The 17,552-nt window shown below is 37.6% G+C and overlaps 1 protein-coding gene across 2 annotated transcripts in view; it reads right to left on the bottom strand.

Moving 5' to 3' along the window:
* Positions 1–17,552, bottom strand: part of MICU1 (mitochondrial calcium uptake 1) — a 234,931-nt gene that overhangs the window by 177,001 nt on the left and 40,378 nt on the right. For both annotated transcript variants that reach the window (XM_026504432.4, XM_048218843.2), the window contains exon 2: positions 3,653–3,814. In XM_026504432.4, coding sequence (XP_026360217.1) covers positions 3,653–3,813 — 161 coding nt within the window. In that variant the 5' untranslated portion in view covers position 3,814. The remainder of the gene's footprint in view (positions 1–3,652; positions 3,815–17,552) is intronic.

The raw sequence follows: 17,552 nt of genomic DNA, 5'->3' as shown, positions 1-17,552 counted from the left end.
CTTTAGTTTTGATTTTTTTTTTCAGTACGGTATGCTCATTATATTCTAGCATTCTTTTTTTTTTTTTTTTTAATCATGGTAAGGTACACATAGCATCAGATTATTATTTTTTTTTTAAGTAATCTCTACACCCAATGTGGGGCTCAAACTCACAACCCTAAGATCAAGAGGGCACCGGTGGCTCAGTTGGTTATAGGTACTAGAATAGTCAAATTCATAAAGTAAGAAAGCAGAATACCCATGGATGGGGGGAGAGGTGAATGGGGAATTACTGTTTAATGGGTCCAGAGTTTCAGTTTGAGATGATAAAAAAAATTCTAGAGGTGAATGATGGTGATGGTCGCACAACACAGTAAATGTAGTTAATGTTAATGAACTTAAAAATGGTTAAAATGGTAAATCTGATGCTATGTGTACCTTACAGTGAAAATATCTTTCAAAAGTGAAGGCAAAATAAAGACATTTCCAGACAAAAGCTGACAGAATCTATCTCCAGCAGGTAAGAACTCCTAGTAAAGGAAGTACTTTAGACTGTAAAAGAATATTAGACACATTATATAGCCAGTTTAAACCCACATACTCAGACTTCAAACCTTGAATCCTTACCACTATATCTCAGTATCTTTTCTGAGACTGAGAAAGTAAAAAAAAAAAAAAAAAAAAAGTAAAATGACAACAGTTCCTTCTCTGACAGTACTGTAATATGGTTTCTAAGGATCATACTTTAAATTAAGTTAGTGGATTTAAGTTAATTAAGTTAATTAAGTGGATTTAAATTAAGTTAGTGGATTTAGGTAGTATATCTGGTCTTTACACATACCTAATTATATATCCCAGAACATACTCAACTTTGGTTTGAAGGCAAACATTCCAAATTGTATTCTTTGTTATTTACCTAGATGATTCAAAACTGTATTACTGTATTGTATTGTATTATATTGTATTGTTATTAACTATTTTTTGTTCAGGAACAGGGATGGGGATGGAAAAAAAGATTTTTTTACTTCGTATTAGACTTTTTTAGATCATACTGTTCTCTGTAATTTAAGTCTATGAATTTTAAAGTTTTAAAATTTAAAGGTCATAAATTTAAAATTTTTTTAAAGTTTAAAATTATATCCTGCCCTCTTTCAAAAAGAACTTTAAATCTCACTTCTTAGGAAAACATTTAATTTCTGCTCATTTCACAATTTTTTAAAAGAGGATGGAAAAAAGATATAAAATTAAGTGGCAAACCCTATGCCTGCATTCTCTGACAAGATAACTCACAATTATTTTAGAGATTTTTTTTTGCTATTGATCTTGAGCTCAGTCTAAGCATGAAAATCTCAGCAAGTTTTAATTATTTTTTATTTCAAAACTTGAGAATAATTATAGTTCATCTCATAACTTCTTACATGGCACAGCAAAGGCACAAAACTAACAATTTTCGAGCACTAAAATCTTGGCACTTGGTATATTTATGATTTTGAAACATTCATGAAATTAGAATCTGTGATAAAAGCATACGCATTACAGAAGCCTCGTATTGGGGACACACTGTCAATATGTAGATTTTCTGCTTCTGGATGTTTTGGGGTTTAAAAATTACAACAAAAATAGGAATGTTTCCTTTACATAACACTCCAAATTATCTTCTTATTCTTCTTCTGGGAGTAATATTACACAAAACATCGTAAATTAATAAAAGTAAAATAACCTAAATTTGTTCATCAGCATTTAACCTGAATAGTATAAACAAAGTGACTCGGAGAAAGAAAAAGAGTAGTAACTTCTTTAAACATTCAAATCGTCAAACAACTTCTCAGTTTCTTCAGGTACAGCTGTTGTCATCTTTGTGTTAGACTAAGCAAAGGCAACGCTAAATGCACGTGCATGGGGTCCTCTAATTCTGTTGTAGGAAAGCATCCTTGAAGAAATTACTAAGCATTTACTATTTATTACAGTGAAAGGACAAAAGGTGCATTTCCTATTCCTCCTTTCCTTCTTTTGCCTCCCTCTCTTCCTCCTTCTGTCTATCCCACAGTCTAGATCTTTCTTTCTCTCTCTCTCTTACTGTCCATTTTACCTGGAAATTTTTCTAAACTCACACACTCCTTTCTAAGATTCCAGTACCCCCATCACCATCTCAAACTAGTATTAGTGTCTGTCAGTAGCTTCTTCCCACTCCAGTTTACTACCCTGTTGTCACTGTATTAATCTCTCTTCAAACTTGTCTGTGATCAGTCTCTTGCTTCAAAACCTCTTAACTCATCATTGCCTAGAGATTAAAATCGCAACCTCCTGGCATGGTTTATAGGATCTTTTATATCACAACTCCAACTTATTCTGGAAACCCAGTCTTTTCTGCTAGTACTCCTTTCTTCATGTCTCACCTTGATATTATACCCAATAATAATAGTTAACATTTATTGATAAGCTTACTATGTGCCAAGTACTTTCTCCATAAATGTTTTTTATTTACAAAGTTATGTGCCAGGCACTTTTTAAAGCACTTAACAAATAATAACTCAGGGCACCTGGCTGGCTCAGGTGGTAGAGCGTGCAACTGGACCTCAGGATTGAAGATGGAGCCCTACATTGGGTGAAGAGCCAACTTTATTTATTTATTTATTTTTTTAAAGATTTTATTTATTTATTCGACAGAGATAGAGACAGCCAGCAAGAGAGGGAACACAAGCAGGGGGAGTGGGAGAGGAAGAAGCAGGCTCATAGCGGAGGAGCCCGATGTGGGGCTCGATCCCATAACGCCAGGATCACGCCCTGAGCCGAAGGCAGACGCCCAACCGCTGTGCCACCCAGGCGCCCCAAGAGCCAACTTTAAAATTAAATAAAATAAAATGGTATTTTAAAAATCCCCTGTGGCGCCCAGGTGGCTCAGATGGTTAACTCTCTGCCTTAGGCTGAGATCATGATCCCAGGGTCCTGGAATCAAGCCCCGCATTGGGCTCCCTGCTCGGCGGCAGGGAGCCTATTTCTCCCTCTCCTTCTACTGCTCCCCCTGCTTGTGTTCTCTTGTCCTCTCTGTCAAATAAATAAATAAAATCTTTAAAAATAAATAAGTGAATAAAAACAAAAAAACTCAAATCATAACTCATTTAATCTTCATAACCCTTTGTGATAGGTGTTAGCATTATTCCCATTTTACTGTCTATTGACAGAAAGTAGATCAGTGGTTGCCTAGGGTTGGGAGGGATGGAGAAGTGGGAAGTAACTGCCAAATGGCATAGAGTTTCTTTATGGAGTGCTGGAAATTTTTGGAATCAGATAGTGGCAATGGCTGCACAACTTTGTAAATATACTAAAAACCAGGGAATTGTACATGCTAAATTCATAAATCATTAAATTTATTCGTTTATTATATGTTATTTGTTTAAAAATTATTGAAATTATTAAACTGGTTAATTATTTAAATAGTTCAGCAGAGACAGGCCAACCTTGAAGCAGATTATTTCCTATTTGTTGCTTTGACACAATAGCTGAATTCTTTGAAACATCTTATCTCATAGACAAATATTATCAATGTCAAATGATTTGGGCAAGAAATTTTGGTACAAAGCTAAGCCAGAAATCAGTGTAATCCTTTGAGATAACAGAGACAACTAGAAAAACAAAAGCACGTGCAGGACAAGGATCCTCGGTTAACACTCACCTCTTCCACAGGAGACCAGTACTTGCAGTGACTGCAGATGCTCCCAGGAAAGCCACCATCATTAGTCGTCGCTTCATCTGGGTGGGCTGTGATCCTCCGTGGTAACATCGAGAGCCCACAGCCAGTTCTGCCAAAGCAGAAAGGGAATGAAGACGAAACATTCTGTGGATAAAAAGTAGAAATGTTATTCCTAACTAGTGGTAGCAACAGTGATGACGAAATGATGAAGATGACAGTATCAACATCGCCAACACATTACGGACTTACAATGGCAAACACTTTGCAATACCATATAGTACCCCATTTACTCCTCAGAACAATTGCATGAGAAAAATACTACTTATAAACCTGATATATCAGTCAAACTACAATTATAAGACAAAAACACATGATAATTTGAACAGGAAAAGTTTAACGTAAAGCATTATTAATTATAACAGGGTTAAAATACTAAGGGTTAAAAAGATAACAGATATTGGGAGCAGCTACTATTTTGAGGGCTGATGCAGAACAACAAGAGAGGAATAAATCTGTAAAGGGGCCACTCTCAAGAGGGCTGAGATACAGACCTGCGGTGAGGTCATGGCCATGGATGTCTGAGAAATTTACTAAAGTGCCAGGCCAACAGAAGTCACTATAAAGTCATCTAGTAGGAGAACTCAACATGTCAATGGAAATCGGGAAAGTACCCATGGGAAGATGTCAGAGGAGGGAACTCACTGGGAAACTGCATTTGGGAGTACTGCTGCTAAAACTACCTACGGGTTGCAAGACCCAGGATGTCCCACATGCTGCTGGCCACTGCGTGCTACAGCGCACACAAGAATCAGGAAGAAAAACTTCTTCCTTCTCTAGTCTCCCTCTACCCCTTCTACTGACAAACCCTAACAAAAGCTGGCAAGAGAGAAATTTCCAGTATTACAAAAAGGACAATGAAAGATAGATTTAGAATTGCAAAGCAACAGATCTGTAAGTGGCACAACCATTTTACAGATACGGAAACTGAGATACAGTGACTTGTTCTAGAGTATGCATCTAGGAAGTAGGTCCAGAATCTAAAATAAATGGACTAACACCAGAACCCAGGTTTTTAACTAGAACACTTTGCTGCCCCCCTACCTTGTAATGTTGATACTGTTTTTGTTAAAGTAATTTAAATTTTCATTAAATCCTTTTCGCTCCCAGGTCCTTGTAAGGACTTCTACCCACCAAACTCTTTAATTTCATACTTACAACTTCACCTGTTCCTTTCATCGTTTACCTCAGAAATATCTGTATTAGGTCATATTATTGTTCAAAAAACATTCACTCTCCCATCCCCCATCCCATAGGCAAATACTCTTTTCTACACTCCTCATTTTGGCTATGTATCCTGCCATTGAACTTGCTCTGGCCAACAGAATGTGGGCCAGTTCCACAAAGCACTTTTAAGTAGTATTGCTGTTAGCCTTCTTATGCTCCTGCACTCTATGAAGAGAAGATCATGCCCCAAGTAGACATGATCCTTCAACCTGGGTTCCATAATGAACATATCTCAGCCTGAGCCAGGCACTATGAAGACCAGCTGAGCCAGCTGAGCATAACCGACCTACAGAATGCTAGTGAGAAATAAATGTTTATGATTATAAGCCACTAAAATTGGGGGTTGTTTACTGCCACAGCAAAAGCTAACTAATTCAGCATATAGAGAATTATTGGGAAGTTCTCATTCAACAAAAATGTTTTAAGTTCACCAGCCCTGTGTAAGACCTAAAAAGCCAAAAAGAATTTTACATTCTAATTAGGCAAGATATACATGAAACATTTTTAAATGATATGTTTCTAAACTGGTATCCTGAAGTATAAAAATATTAGGGTATAGATATTAAAGAATTAAAAAAAAATTTTAAATATCAGGGTAAGACTAGGTTAGTCAGCAAGGCTTTTGTTTAGTTCTGAGATTCAAAATAAAAAATATACAATTTTGATCAAGTCATAGAAATTTCATGGACACCCCAAACAACAGGACCATTTCTGGCACCTCTATACAGAGAATTGATAGAAAATGATTTTTTTCCTCTAGACAGTATCTTGAGGCCAGAGTATAGTCTTCATTCTTTTATTTGACCAGGCAGACTGAAAGAGAAAGGGGCATTTCTTCCTGGTTATATGACTTTTTATAGTGGCAATTCATTCAAATCACATAAAGTATTCATTCTCCTCTCCTTTGATTGTCCCAAAGCACACAGTTCACTGCTTTCTAATTTAAATTATCTTGTACTTTATACATATCTTCCTATGGCAATTAATACATTTGTTCATATGTAAGTTTGCCTTCCCCATTTGGATTTTACCCTCCTTTAAAAAAAATTTATTTTTTTCCTCATCATAAACATACCGTCTAGTACGGGGCCTGTTACACAGATGTTTAAAATATTTAACTATGTAATGTACTTTCACATAACGGTGAAGGTACAAATCACACAGGTACTGGCTCCTAACACTTAAGTATACTTCTAAGCCCCAATATACTAAGAAAAGTATGTCTTTTACCATTTGGGTTCATATCAAGTTAGACTACTTAGCTGTCTCTTAAGATCACAGAGCCAGTTACTAACTCTTCTCTGGGACCTATACCTATCATCTCTTAAGTAAACCTTTCCCCTAGCCTTCTTCATTCAACCTAGGCCCAATTTCAAAGTTGGAGCTAAATCCTGCTCTTATGGACAAAGTGGGAAAAGAATTATTTTTCTCTTCTATTTCTTATGACCTAAGCTGCAGCAACACAATTCTTTTTTTTTTTTTTTAAGATTTATTTATTTATTTGACAAAGATAGAGACAGCCAGCGAGAGAGGGAACACAAGCAGGGGGAATGGGAGAGGAAGAAGCAGGCTCATAGCGGAGGAGCCTGATGTGGGGCTCGATCCCATAACGCCGGGATCACGCCCTGAGCCGAAGGCAGACGCTTAACCGCTGTGCCACCCAGGCGCCCCAGCAACACAATTCTTATACCCTTCCCCAACCCCAGAAATCATCTCATTTTACTGCACATATTCTAGCAAAATATAGCACCAAGGAGACTGTCCATTATATTTTCTTCCTGCCTGTCAACAACTGATTCACTTTTAAAATAACATTTCCCAAGCCCACAGTGCATTCAGATACACAGCATTGCTTTTGTCTATAATAAAAATGAATACTCTGATTTCTCTTCAGATCAAATAGATCTTTCTCCTTATAATAAAAATGAGCACAACTAAAACATATAACTGGAGAAAACATTATTCATCACTGACAACAGAAAGAAAAGAGCACTCAGAAATTTTCAATGTGAAAGGCAAATAACATAACCATTTCAAAAGTATGAAAAGGCAAAGAGTGTGTAAAATGGGAAGATAAATTCATAATTAACCAGATATTCTCCATAAATAGACATATGTCCAAATAACAGACATCTCAGAAATAAGTTCACCAATGTAATAAACCCATTTTTCAGTAAAAAAAAAAAAAATAAATACACATATGATCAAATAGGTAAGCCAGAATCACTTGAGAAGGTCATCTGAATTCTGGACTGAGAATTCTGATCATATATACAACAGGAAACTAGCAGATACCTTAAATTGGAAAATAACCCAATGAAAGTATTTTCTTAAAGAACAGCTATTTACCAGTAGTAAATAGAATAAACCGCAAACAACAAAGGCAGAGAGAACTAATGCGAGTAGTGAGTACAGCCAGAAGGCAATTAATAACCTAAGTATGGGTGATAAGTGCTTAGATGATAAGTACAGAAACCAAAAATAAAATAAAATTAAATGTCCAAAGAGAGACAAAACCATCAGATATCATTGTCCAAAACATATTAATATGTAAGTGTGAAGGAGATATGGAAGACAGAAAGGAGAAAGAGATTAAAACAATAACACTAAGCAGCAGATGGTAGAAAGTGAAATGGAATAGGAATCCAATGACCAATGACCTAGTCTCAATTCTAGTACCGAACAGCTGTGCACAAAGGAAGCTTATTCTTCCTTCAGGAAGAATTTGATAAAATGAGAGAACTGCCTAATTGGGCTTTAGGGTTCCTTTTATTTCTTAATGCTCTCTAATCTTGATGAAAACTATATGGCAAAATTTAATCTATTTCATTTGAGGTTGAGGGAGAGTAAGACCATATCATAGAATTAAGATTTATTAGTGTTCAGAATCCATGTCCATATGCTCTGGTGCTAGAAGATTTTAAATTTTTGAAAGTCTGAGTTTCACTAACAGTTGACTTACATTTTGATATTCCAATTCAAATGTTAATGTCTACATCTCATTTCGCCCCGGGTTTTAATCTCATTCCCCAAAGTATGCATCAAAAGATATATGGGGGGGGGGCGCCTGGGTGGCGCAGCCGTTAAGCATCTGCCTTCAGCTCAGGGCGTGATCTCGGCGTTATGGGATTGAGCCCCACATCAGGCTCCTCCGCTATGAGCCTGCTTCTTCCTCTCCCACTCCCCCTGCTTGTGTTCCCTCTCTCGCTGGCTGTCTCTGTCAAATCAATAAAATCTCTAAAAAAAAAAAAAAAAAAAAAAAAAAAAAAAAAAAAAAAAAGATATATCCAGGGGCACCTGGCTGGCTCAGTTGGTGGAGCATGATCTCGGGGTTATGAGCTCAAGCCCCACATTCGGTGTAGAGATTACTCACAAATTTTAAAAATCTTAAAAAAAAAAAAAAAGATGTATCTACTGATCTTCTCCAGTGCAATTTTCAAAGTTGCCAAGTAAACAAAGAAAAAAAAAAAAAAAACAAACCCCTGAGGAAAGACTCTATTATAATTTAACTCCTAAATTAGTAGTGAAGAAAGAGTGTAACTAGTTGACTGTATTAATTTTTGATGAGAGACCATGTAAACAGATTTACGGAGATCAGCTTTCCAATTGAGTCTGGAAAATTGAATAGGCCAACTGGCAGAGATCAGCTTTCCAATTGAGTCTGGAAAATTGAATAGGCCAACTGGCAGCAGTTATGCAGTAATGAAGCATGTTTATGAGAAGGATTAAATTAAACCAGAAGGAGTGCACCTTTTCTTCCTTAACAGTACCCCCCCCAAAAGGCATGCCTCTAAAAAGTAGCTTTCATATGAATTGAAAAAAAGATGAAGAGGTATTTCCAACCAAGAAATGTCAAGGGAGGCAAGTGAAACATAATTTTGTTACCAAAGGAAAGCATTATCTATCCAACAAGAAACAGAACAAGATTTTTAAAACCTGTAACAACGTAACATTGCTGCGTTTCTGTATTATTTTAAGACTATTAAGTTTAATATATTGCTTTTGATAACTTTCAAAGGGTCACAGGATCAAGAAATCATTTAATTCAACATCTTTATTTTACAGATAAAGAAAACAGATCGAGATAAGTCATGTGGATTACTTACAGCTAATTAGTACAAAAACCTACAATAAATCCTAGAATACTTGATTCCCAAGTAAATAACCTAAAGGGGAAAAAACTTTTTAATAACTGTTTTCAGCAAAATAAATGTTATAGCCACACTCCAAAAAGAGATCAAATGCCGACTAAAGATAAACAATAGTATAACATAATACAAAGGAATATAAATATTAAATATGCTAATCATAAAATATTAAATTATTTCACAAACCAACAGAAAGTCGGGCTAAGGAAATTTAAAAAGTTGGAAAAAGAAGTAAAAATGGCTCTGAGAACTATGAAAAGATACTTAATCTCATTAATAACAAGAGAATGTATATTAAAACTATACTAAGATACTGCTTTTCACTTATCAAGCTTGCAAAAGATTGCAAGCTTGCAAAAGTATTGCACACTTCTTGGCAATACTGTAGAAATGGCACTGCTAAGGGATGTGTTAAGCTGGTACAATGTACTTCCTAAAAGAAAAAGAAAATGGTACAATCTATGGAGGGCAATTTGGCAATATTCACTAAAATCACCCATATAAAACTGCATCCAGTGACCAAGCAATTGCACCTCTGATAAAATATCCTAATGATATACTTGTACACCTGTGAAATTACACACACACACACACACACACACACACACACAGAGAGTTATTCAGCACATCATGGTTGGTAACAGCAACAGATTAAATCCACCTCAGTGTTCACCAGGAGAGGACTGGCTAAACCACGATAAAAACATACAAGGCAATACCGTGTAGCAATAAACAGGGAATGTAAAAACTATGTATGGATTTGAAGAGTTTCATGAGATAGTGTTATTTTAAAAAAACCAAGCTGTGGAATAGCATATGTTACCCTTTTATGTAAAATGAAGACAAATAAGAATGTATATTTGCATATTCCTATTAAGTAACTCTGGAAGGACATACAATAAAGTTATTCTGTGTCTCTTGACAAGGAGATTTACAATACACTACTTCATTTTTAAACATTTTTTAAAAGATTTATGTATTTGAAAGAGAGAGAAAAAATGCAAGCAGGGGAGGGGCAAAGGGAGACAGTACAGAGCCCAATGTGGGGCTCAATCTCACGACCCTGAGATCACGACCTGAGTGGGAACCAAGAGGCATATGCTCAACCAACTGAGCCACTCAAGCGTCCCTATACTACTTCATTTTTAAAACTAAACTATACTTATGTATTTATCCATGTAAACGAATATATAGTATTTCTTACAAACATTTTTTTTTAAGATTTATTTGAGACAGAGAAAGCAACAGAAATAGAGAAAGAGAGAGCACAAGCTGGGAGGAGAGGGAGAAGCAGGCTCCCCACTGAGTAGTGGGGCTCCTGGGGTCATGACCTGAGCCGAAGGCTGACGCTTCACCAACTGAGCCACCCAGACGCCCTCTCATAAACTTTTTTTTAAAGGCAGAATATGTACATGCCAACTAAATGTAAAATAAATGTTTTTTAATTATAAAAAAATGAAATAATGCAAATAAAATTTAATGCTCTTCTGGGGAAGATTCCCTTTATGCTTTACATATAAAAAATAAAGGCAGGTCCAGGAGACTGTTTCAATCTCCTCAGCTAGGGACGATCATTACCATCCCAAACAGTGGGCACAGGCCCAATAATGTCTTAGCAATCAACCCATATCATGGTAAGTTTCCCTAGTAAGATAAGTTTTACCGAAATCAAATTCATATCCTAATACTCTGATTATCGGCACATCCTGATTCAACTTACTCAACTACTAGAATTCCATACCTTATCCTGATCCTGACTTAAAATATCTGCTTGCGCTTTTCTACATGATTAATTGCCTTCAGTTTCTGATCTCTGACAACTGCACATCTAAAGAACTGCTTGGTTCTTCCAACCCTGACACTGGCCTAAATAAACCTCTGGTATATACTATTACCAACTGTTACCCAGCACTACTATTAAAAGCAACATCTGCAGGGTGCCTGGGTAGCTCAGTCAGCTAAGCAGCTGCCTTCAGCTCAGGACATGATCTCAAGTACTGGGATCGAGCCCCATGTCGTGCTCCCTGCTCAGCAGGGAGTCTGTTTCTCCTCTCCCTCTGCCCCTTCCCTTGCTTGTGCTCTCTCACTCTCAAGTAAATAAATAAAATCTTGAAAAGGAAGGAAGGAAGGAAGGAAGGAAGGAAGGAAGGAAGGAAGGAAGGAAGGAAGGAAGGAAGATCTGTAATTCTGAGGCCAAGATAAATTTTCGAGATCTACCCAAATATGGCTACCAACAAAATTTAGACCTCAGTTAAATAAAACTTCAAGGTTCCAAAGTGTTTAGTTTACATGAACCAAGAACTTGAGGAAATAAGAACCGTGTGTCCTTTCTGTGTTTCCACGATCTAATATAACATCTGGAATACGTGATATATGTATGTGATGGTTCAGTGCATTCTGTGAAACAGAAATATGATTGAGAACTACGTTGTAAAATCAGCACTATTGGGGGTGCCCACAAGGATTCACACTACTCATCTCAGGGACAGTTATATATTAGCCCTGGAACTGAAGGCCATCAGAGCCTCAACCATTAAGTATCTAAATTATATATTTCACTCTCCTTTATTCTATTTCCATGCTAAGTATGTTATGATTCTAATTCAGCTTCCTCTTTAGATTGCCTTCGAAGAGAGAACATGATGATCAGAAGATTAGAGGATCCTATTTCTCATGCCAGCTGTATTTCTCATGGTAAATTAATAAACTGGCAATCTGGTTTAACCTACTATGATACTAGTTTGCCTAGAAAAGCTTTTCTGAATCTGACCAATTCCAAGACATAAGTTACAACCTGGTGACTCTCAAGGTTCAAGAGCCAGCAGACCTGGTACCGTGGGGACATCTTGACCCTCTACCTTGACATTTCATTCAAATTTCCACACTGGAACAGATCCCAGTGAGAATTTCCCAAAAGTTTTGTATGGCCAGAGTCACTGAACCTAGAGAACCACTCTCACCTTCCTTTTCCCCTGTGTAATGAAGTTAGGGGAAGGCAATAAAAGGAAAATTATGGAAATACTGATTTGCTGGACAGGATACAGATTTTTGGATAGAACAAGCAAGACTACTTGCATTTTTGTTTACAAGTAAGATAGAAATACATTTTTATTATCAAAAATGTCATCGTAGGGGCACCTGGCTGGCTCAGTCCATTAAGCATCTGACTCTTGATTTTGGCTCCGGTAATTATCCCAGGATCCTGGTACTGAGCCCCGCATTGGGCTCCCTGCTCAGCCCAAGGCCTGCTTCTGCCTCTCCCACTCCCCCTACTGTGTTCACTCTCTCGCTGCCTCTCTGTCAAATAAATAAATAAAAACATTTTAAAAAATAAATATTTATTGATTTAAACAGAAATATAAGTTCACTAATGATAAATAATTATAAATATGATGACTATATAATAGTATATTAAACTAGAAATGAGAAGAGTCAAGTTTCTGGCTTGGATATATCGTTTCTATATGTCTTTTTTTTTTATAATATTTATTTTGTTATATTAGTCACCATACAGTACATCCCCAGTTTTTGATGCAATGTTCCATGATCCATTATTTGCATAGAACACCCAGTGCACCATGCAATATGTGCCCTCCTTAATACCCATCACCGGCCTATCCCAATCCCCCAACCCCCTCCCCTCTGAAGCCCTCAGTTTGTTTCCCAGAGTCCACAGTCTCTCATGGTTCATTCCCCCTTCTGTTCACTGCCCCTATTCTTCCCTTCCTTCTACCAATCTTCCTATTTCTTATGTTCCATAAATGAGTGAAACCATATGATAACTGTCTTTCTCTGCTTGACTTATTTCACTTAGCATAATCTTCTCCAGTCCCGTCCATGTTGCTACAAATGTTGTGTAATCGTTCTTTCTGATGGCTAATATTCCATTGTATATATGGACCACATCTTCTTAATCCAGTCATCTGCTGAAGGGCATCTCGGCTCCTTCCACGATTTAGCTATTGTGGACAATGCTGCTATGAACATTGGGGTGCATATGGCTCTTTTCTTCACTACGTCTGTATCTTTGGGGTAAATACCCAGTAGTGCAATTGCTGGATCATAGGGTAGCTCAATTTGTAACTTTTTAAGGGATCTCCACACTGTTTTCCAAAGTGGCTGTACCAACTTACATTCCCAACAACAGTGTAAGAGGGATCCCCTTTCTCCACGTGCTCTCCAACATTTGTTGTTTCCTGCCTTGTCAATTTTTGCCATTCTAACTGGCATAAGGTGGTATCTCAAGGTGGTTTTGATTTGAATTTCCCTGATGGCTAATGATTTTGAACATTTTTTCATGTGTCCGTTAGCCATTTGTATGTCTTCATTGGAAAAGTGTCTGTTCATATCTCCTGCCCATTTTTTGATTTGATTATTTGTTTCACATGTATTGAGCTTGAGAAGTTCTTTGTAGCTCTTGGATACTAATCTTTTTTTTTTTTTTTAAAGATTTTATTTATTCGACAGAGATAGAGACAGCCAGCGAGAGAGGGAACACAAGCAGGGGGAGTGGGAGAGGAAGAAGCAGGCTCATAGCGGAAGAGCCTGATGTGGGGCTCGATCCCATAACACCGGGATCACGCCCTGAGCTGAAGGCAGACGCTTAACCGCTGTGCCACCCAGGCGCCCCTGGATACTAATCTTTTATCTCTGGTGTCATTTGCAAATATCTTCTCCCATTCCGTGGGCTGCCTCTTAGTTTTTTTGACTGTTTCCTTGGCTGTGCAGAAGCTTTTTATCTTGATGAAGTCCCACAAGTTCATTTCTTCTTTTGTTTCTCCTGACTTTGGAGATGTGTCATGAAAAAAGTTGCTGTGGCCGATGTCAAAGAGGTTACAGCCTATGTTCTCCTCTAGGATTTTGATGGATCCTGTCTCACATCGAGGTTTTTCAACCATTTGGAGTTTATCTTTGCGTATGGTGTGAGAGAGTGGTCAAGTTTCATTCTTTTGCATGTAGCTGTCCAATTTTCCCAGCACCACTTATTGAAGAGACTTTCTTTTTTCCACCGGATGTTTTTTCCTGCTTTATCAAAGATTAGTTGCCCAAAGAGCCAAAAGTCCATTTCTGGGTTCTCTATTCCGTTCCATTGGTCTATGTGTCTGTTTTTGTGCCAGACCATGCTCTGCTTGTGATCACAGCTTTGTAGCACAGCTTGAAATCTGGCAATGTGATGCCCCCAGCTTTGTTTTTCCTTTTCAAGAATTCCTTGGCGATTTGGGCCCTTTTCTGGTTCCACACAAATTTAAGGGCTGTTTGTTCCAGCTCTTTGAAAAATGTCATTGATATTTTGATTGGGATGGCATTGAAAGTGTAGATTGCTCTGGGTAGCACAGACATTTTAACTATGTTTATTCTTCCGATCCATGAGCATGGAATATTTTTCCATACTTTTGTGTCTTCTTCAATGTCTTTCAAGAGTGATTTGTAGTTTCTAGAATATAGGTCCTTTACGTCTCTGGTTAAGTTAATTCTGAGATAACGTATGATTTTCAGTGCTATTGTAAATGGGATGGATTCCCTAACTTCTCTTTCTTCAGTCTCATTGTTCGTGTATAGAAATGCAACTGAATTTTGAGCATTGATTTTGTATCCCGCCACATTACTGAATTGCTCTATAACTTCTAATAGTTTGGGAGTGGATTCTTTTGGGTTTTCCATATAGAGTATCATGTCATCTGTGAAGAGAGACAGTTTGACTTCTTCTTTGCCAATTTGAATACCTTTTATCCCTTTTTGTTGTCTGACTGCTGTTGCAAGGACTTCTAGTACTATGTTGAATAATAGTGGCGAGAGTGGGCATCCTTGTCGTGTTCTTGATCTTAAGGGAAAGGCTCTCAGCTTTTCCCCATTGAAAATGATATTTGCTGTAGGCTTTTCATAGATGGTTTTTATGAAATTGAGGAATGTACCCTCTATCCCTACACTCTGAAGGGTTTTTAATCAGGAAAGGATGCTGTGTTTTGTCAAATGCTTTTTCTGCATCAATTGAGAGGATCATATGGTTCTTGACTCTTTTCTTGTTGATATGATCCATCACACTGATCGATTTGCGAATGTTGCACCACTGTTGCATCCCAGGGATGAATCCCACTTAGTCTTGATGGATAATCCTTTTAATGTACTGGTGGATCCTATTAGCTAGGATCTTGTTGAGAATTTTGGTGTCCATATTCATCAGGGAAATCAGTCCGTAATTCTCCTTTTTGATGGGATATTTGCCTGGTTTGGGGATCAAGGTAATACTGGCCTCACAGAACGAGTTTGGTAGTTTTCCTTCTGTTTCTATTTTTTGAAACAGCTTCAGGAGAATAGGTATTATTTCTTCTTTGAATGTTTGGTAGAATTCCCCAGGGAATCCGTCAGGCCCTGGACTCTTGTTTTGGGGGAGGTTTTTGATCACTGCTTCAATCTCTTCATAATTAATCGGTCTGTTTAAATAATCAATTTCTTCCTGTTTCAGTCTTGGTAGTTTATAGGTTTCCAGGAAGGCATCCATTTCTTCCAGGTTGTTTAATTTATTGGCATAAAGCTGTTGATAAAAGTTTCTAATGATCCTTCCTATTTCATTGGTGTTGGTTGTGATCTCTCCCCTTGCATTCATAATTTTATTAATTTGGGTCCTTTCTCTATTCTTTTGAATAAGTCTGGTCAGTGGCTTATCGACTTATTTATTCTTTCAAAGAACCAGCTTCTAGTTCTGTCGATTTGCTCTACTGTGCTCCTGGTTTCTAATTCATTGATCTCTGCTCTAATCTTGATCACCTGCCTTCTCGTGTGTGGGTTAGGCCTGTTCTTCTGTTCCAGCTCCAGCTTCTTGAGGTGAGAATATAAAAACTGCATTTTAGATTTTTCTATTCTTTTGAGTGAGGCTTGGATGGCTACGTATTTTCCCCTTAGGACCGCCTTTGCAATGCCCCATAGGTTTAGACCGACGTGTTTTCATTCTCATTGGTCTCCAGAAATTGTTTAAACTGATTTTTAATTTCCTGGTTTACCCAATCATTCTTGAGAGGATCATTCTTAGTTTCCAAGTATTTGAGTTTCTTTCAAATTTTTCCTTGTGATTGAGTTCCAGTTTCAAAGCATTGTGGTCTGAGAATATGCAGGGAATAATCTCAGTCTTTTGGTATTGGTTGAGACCTGTTTTGTGACCCAGTATATGGTCTATTCTGGAGAAAGTTCCATGTGCATTCGAAAAGAATGAGTATTCTGTTGTTCTGGGGTGTAGTGTTCTATATATATCTATGAGGTCCACCTGGTCCAGTATGTCATTCAAAGCTCTTGTTTCTTTGTTGATTTTCTGCTTAGGTGATCTGTCTATTGCTGAGAGTGGAGTGCTGAGGTCCCCTACTATTAACATATTATTATCTATATGTCTCTTTATTCTGGTTAAGAGGCGGCTTGTGTATCTTGCTGCTCCCCTGTTGGGGGCATATATATTTTTAATTGTCATATCCACTTGTTGGATACATCCTTTAAGAATAATATAGTGCCCTTCTGTATCTCTAACTATAGTCTTTAGTTTAAAATCCAATCTGTTTGATATGAGAATTGCTACCCCAGCTTTTTTTTGAGGTCCACTGGCGTGAAAGATGGTTTTCCATCCCTTCACTTTCAGTCTGAATGTATCTTTAGGTTCAAAATGAGTCTCTTGTAGACAGCAAATGGATGGGTCATGTCTTTTTATCCAATCTGCAACCCTGTGGTGTTTTATGGGAGCATTTAGGCCATTCACATTGAGAGTGATTATTGAGAGATATGATTTTAATGATGTCATGTTGCCTGTGAAGTCTCTGTTTGTATAGATTGTAAATTTCTGTTCTGTATCACTCTTGGGGCCTTTTTACTTTTATAGAACCCCCCTTAATATCTCCTGTAGGGCTGGTTTCGTGGTTACGAATTCCTTCAGTTTCTGCCAATCCTGGAAGGTCCTTATCTCTCCATCAATTCTGAATGACAGCCTTGCTGGATAAAGGATCCTTGGCTGCACGTTCTTCTCAGATAGAGGTTTGAAAATAACCTGCCAACCCTTCCTAGCCTGCCAGGTCTCTGTAGACAGGTCTGACGTTATTCTGATATTTTTCCCTCTGTACATAAGGATTTTCTTCCCCCTGGCCGCTTTTGATACTGTATCCTTAGATCTAATATTTGCGAATTGCAGTATGACGTGACGTGGTGTAGGTCTGTTCTCATTGACCTTGGGAAGGGCCCTCTCTGCTTCTTGGACATGAATGCTTATTTCCTTTGCCAGATTAGGGAAGTTCTCAGCTACAATTTGTTCAAATATCTCTTCTAGACCTCTCTCTTTCTCCACCCCCTCGGGGATACCGGTAATTCTGACATTGGAACGTTTCATTGAGTCAGTAATCTCCCATAATCTACATTCTTGAGATTGGATTTTTTTGAGCCAAGTTTCTGTTTTTACTTTCTCTTCTACCATCCCATCC

Source organism: Ursus arctos, unplaced genomic scaffold (genome assembly GCF_023065955.2).
Source record: "Ursus arctos isolate Adak ecotype North America unplaced genomic scaffold, UrsArc2.0 scaffold_7, whole genome shotgun sequence".
Lineage (NCBI taxonomy): Eukaryota > Metazoa > Chordata > Mammalia > Carnivora > Ursidae > Ursus > Ursus arctos.
The sequence above is the reverse complement of the archived record's forward strand: the minus strand, read 5'-3'. Positions and strand labels throughout refer to the sequence as shown.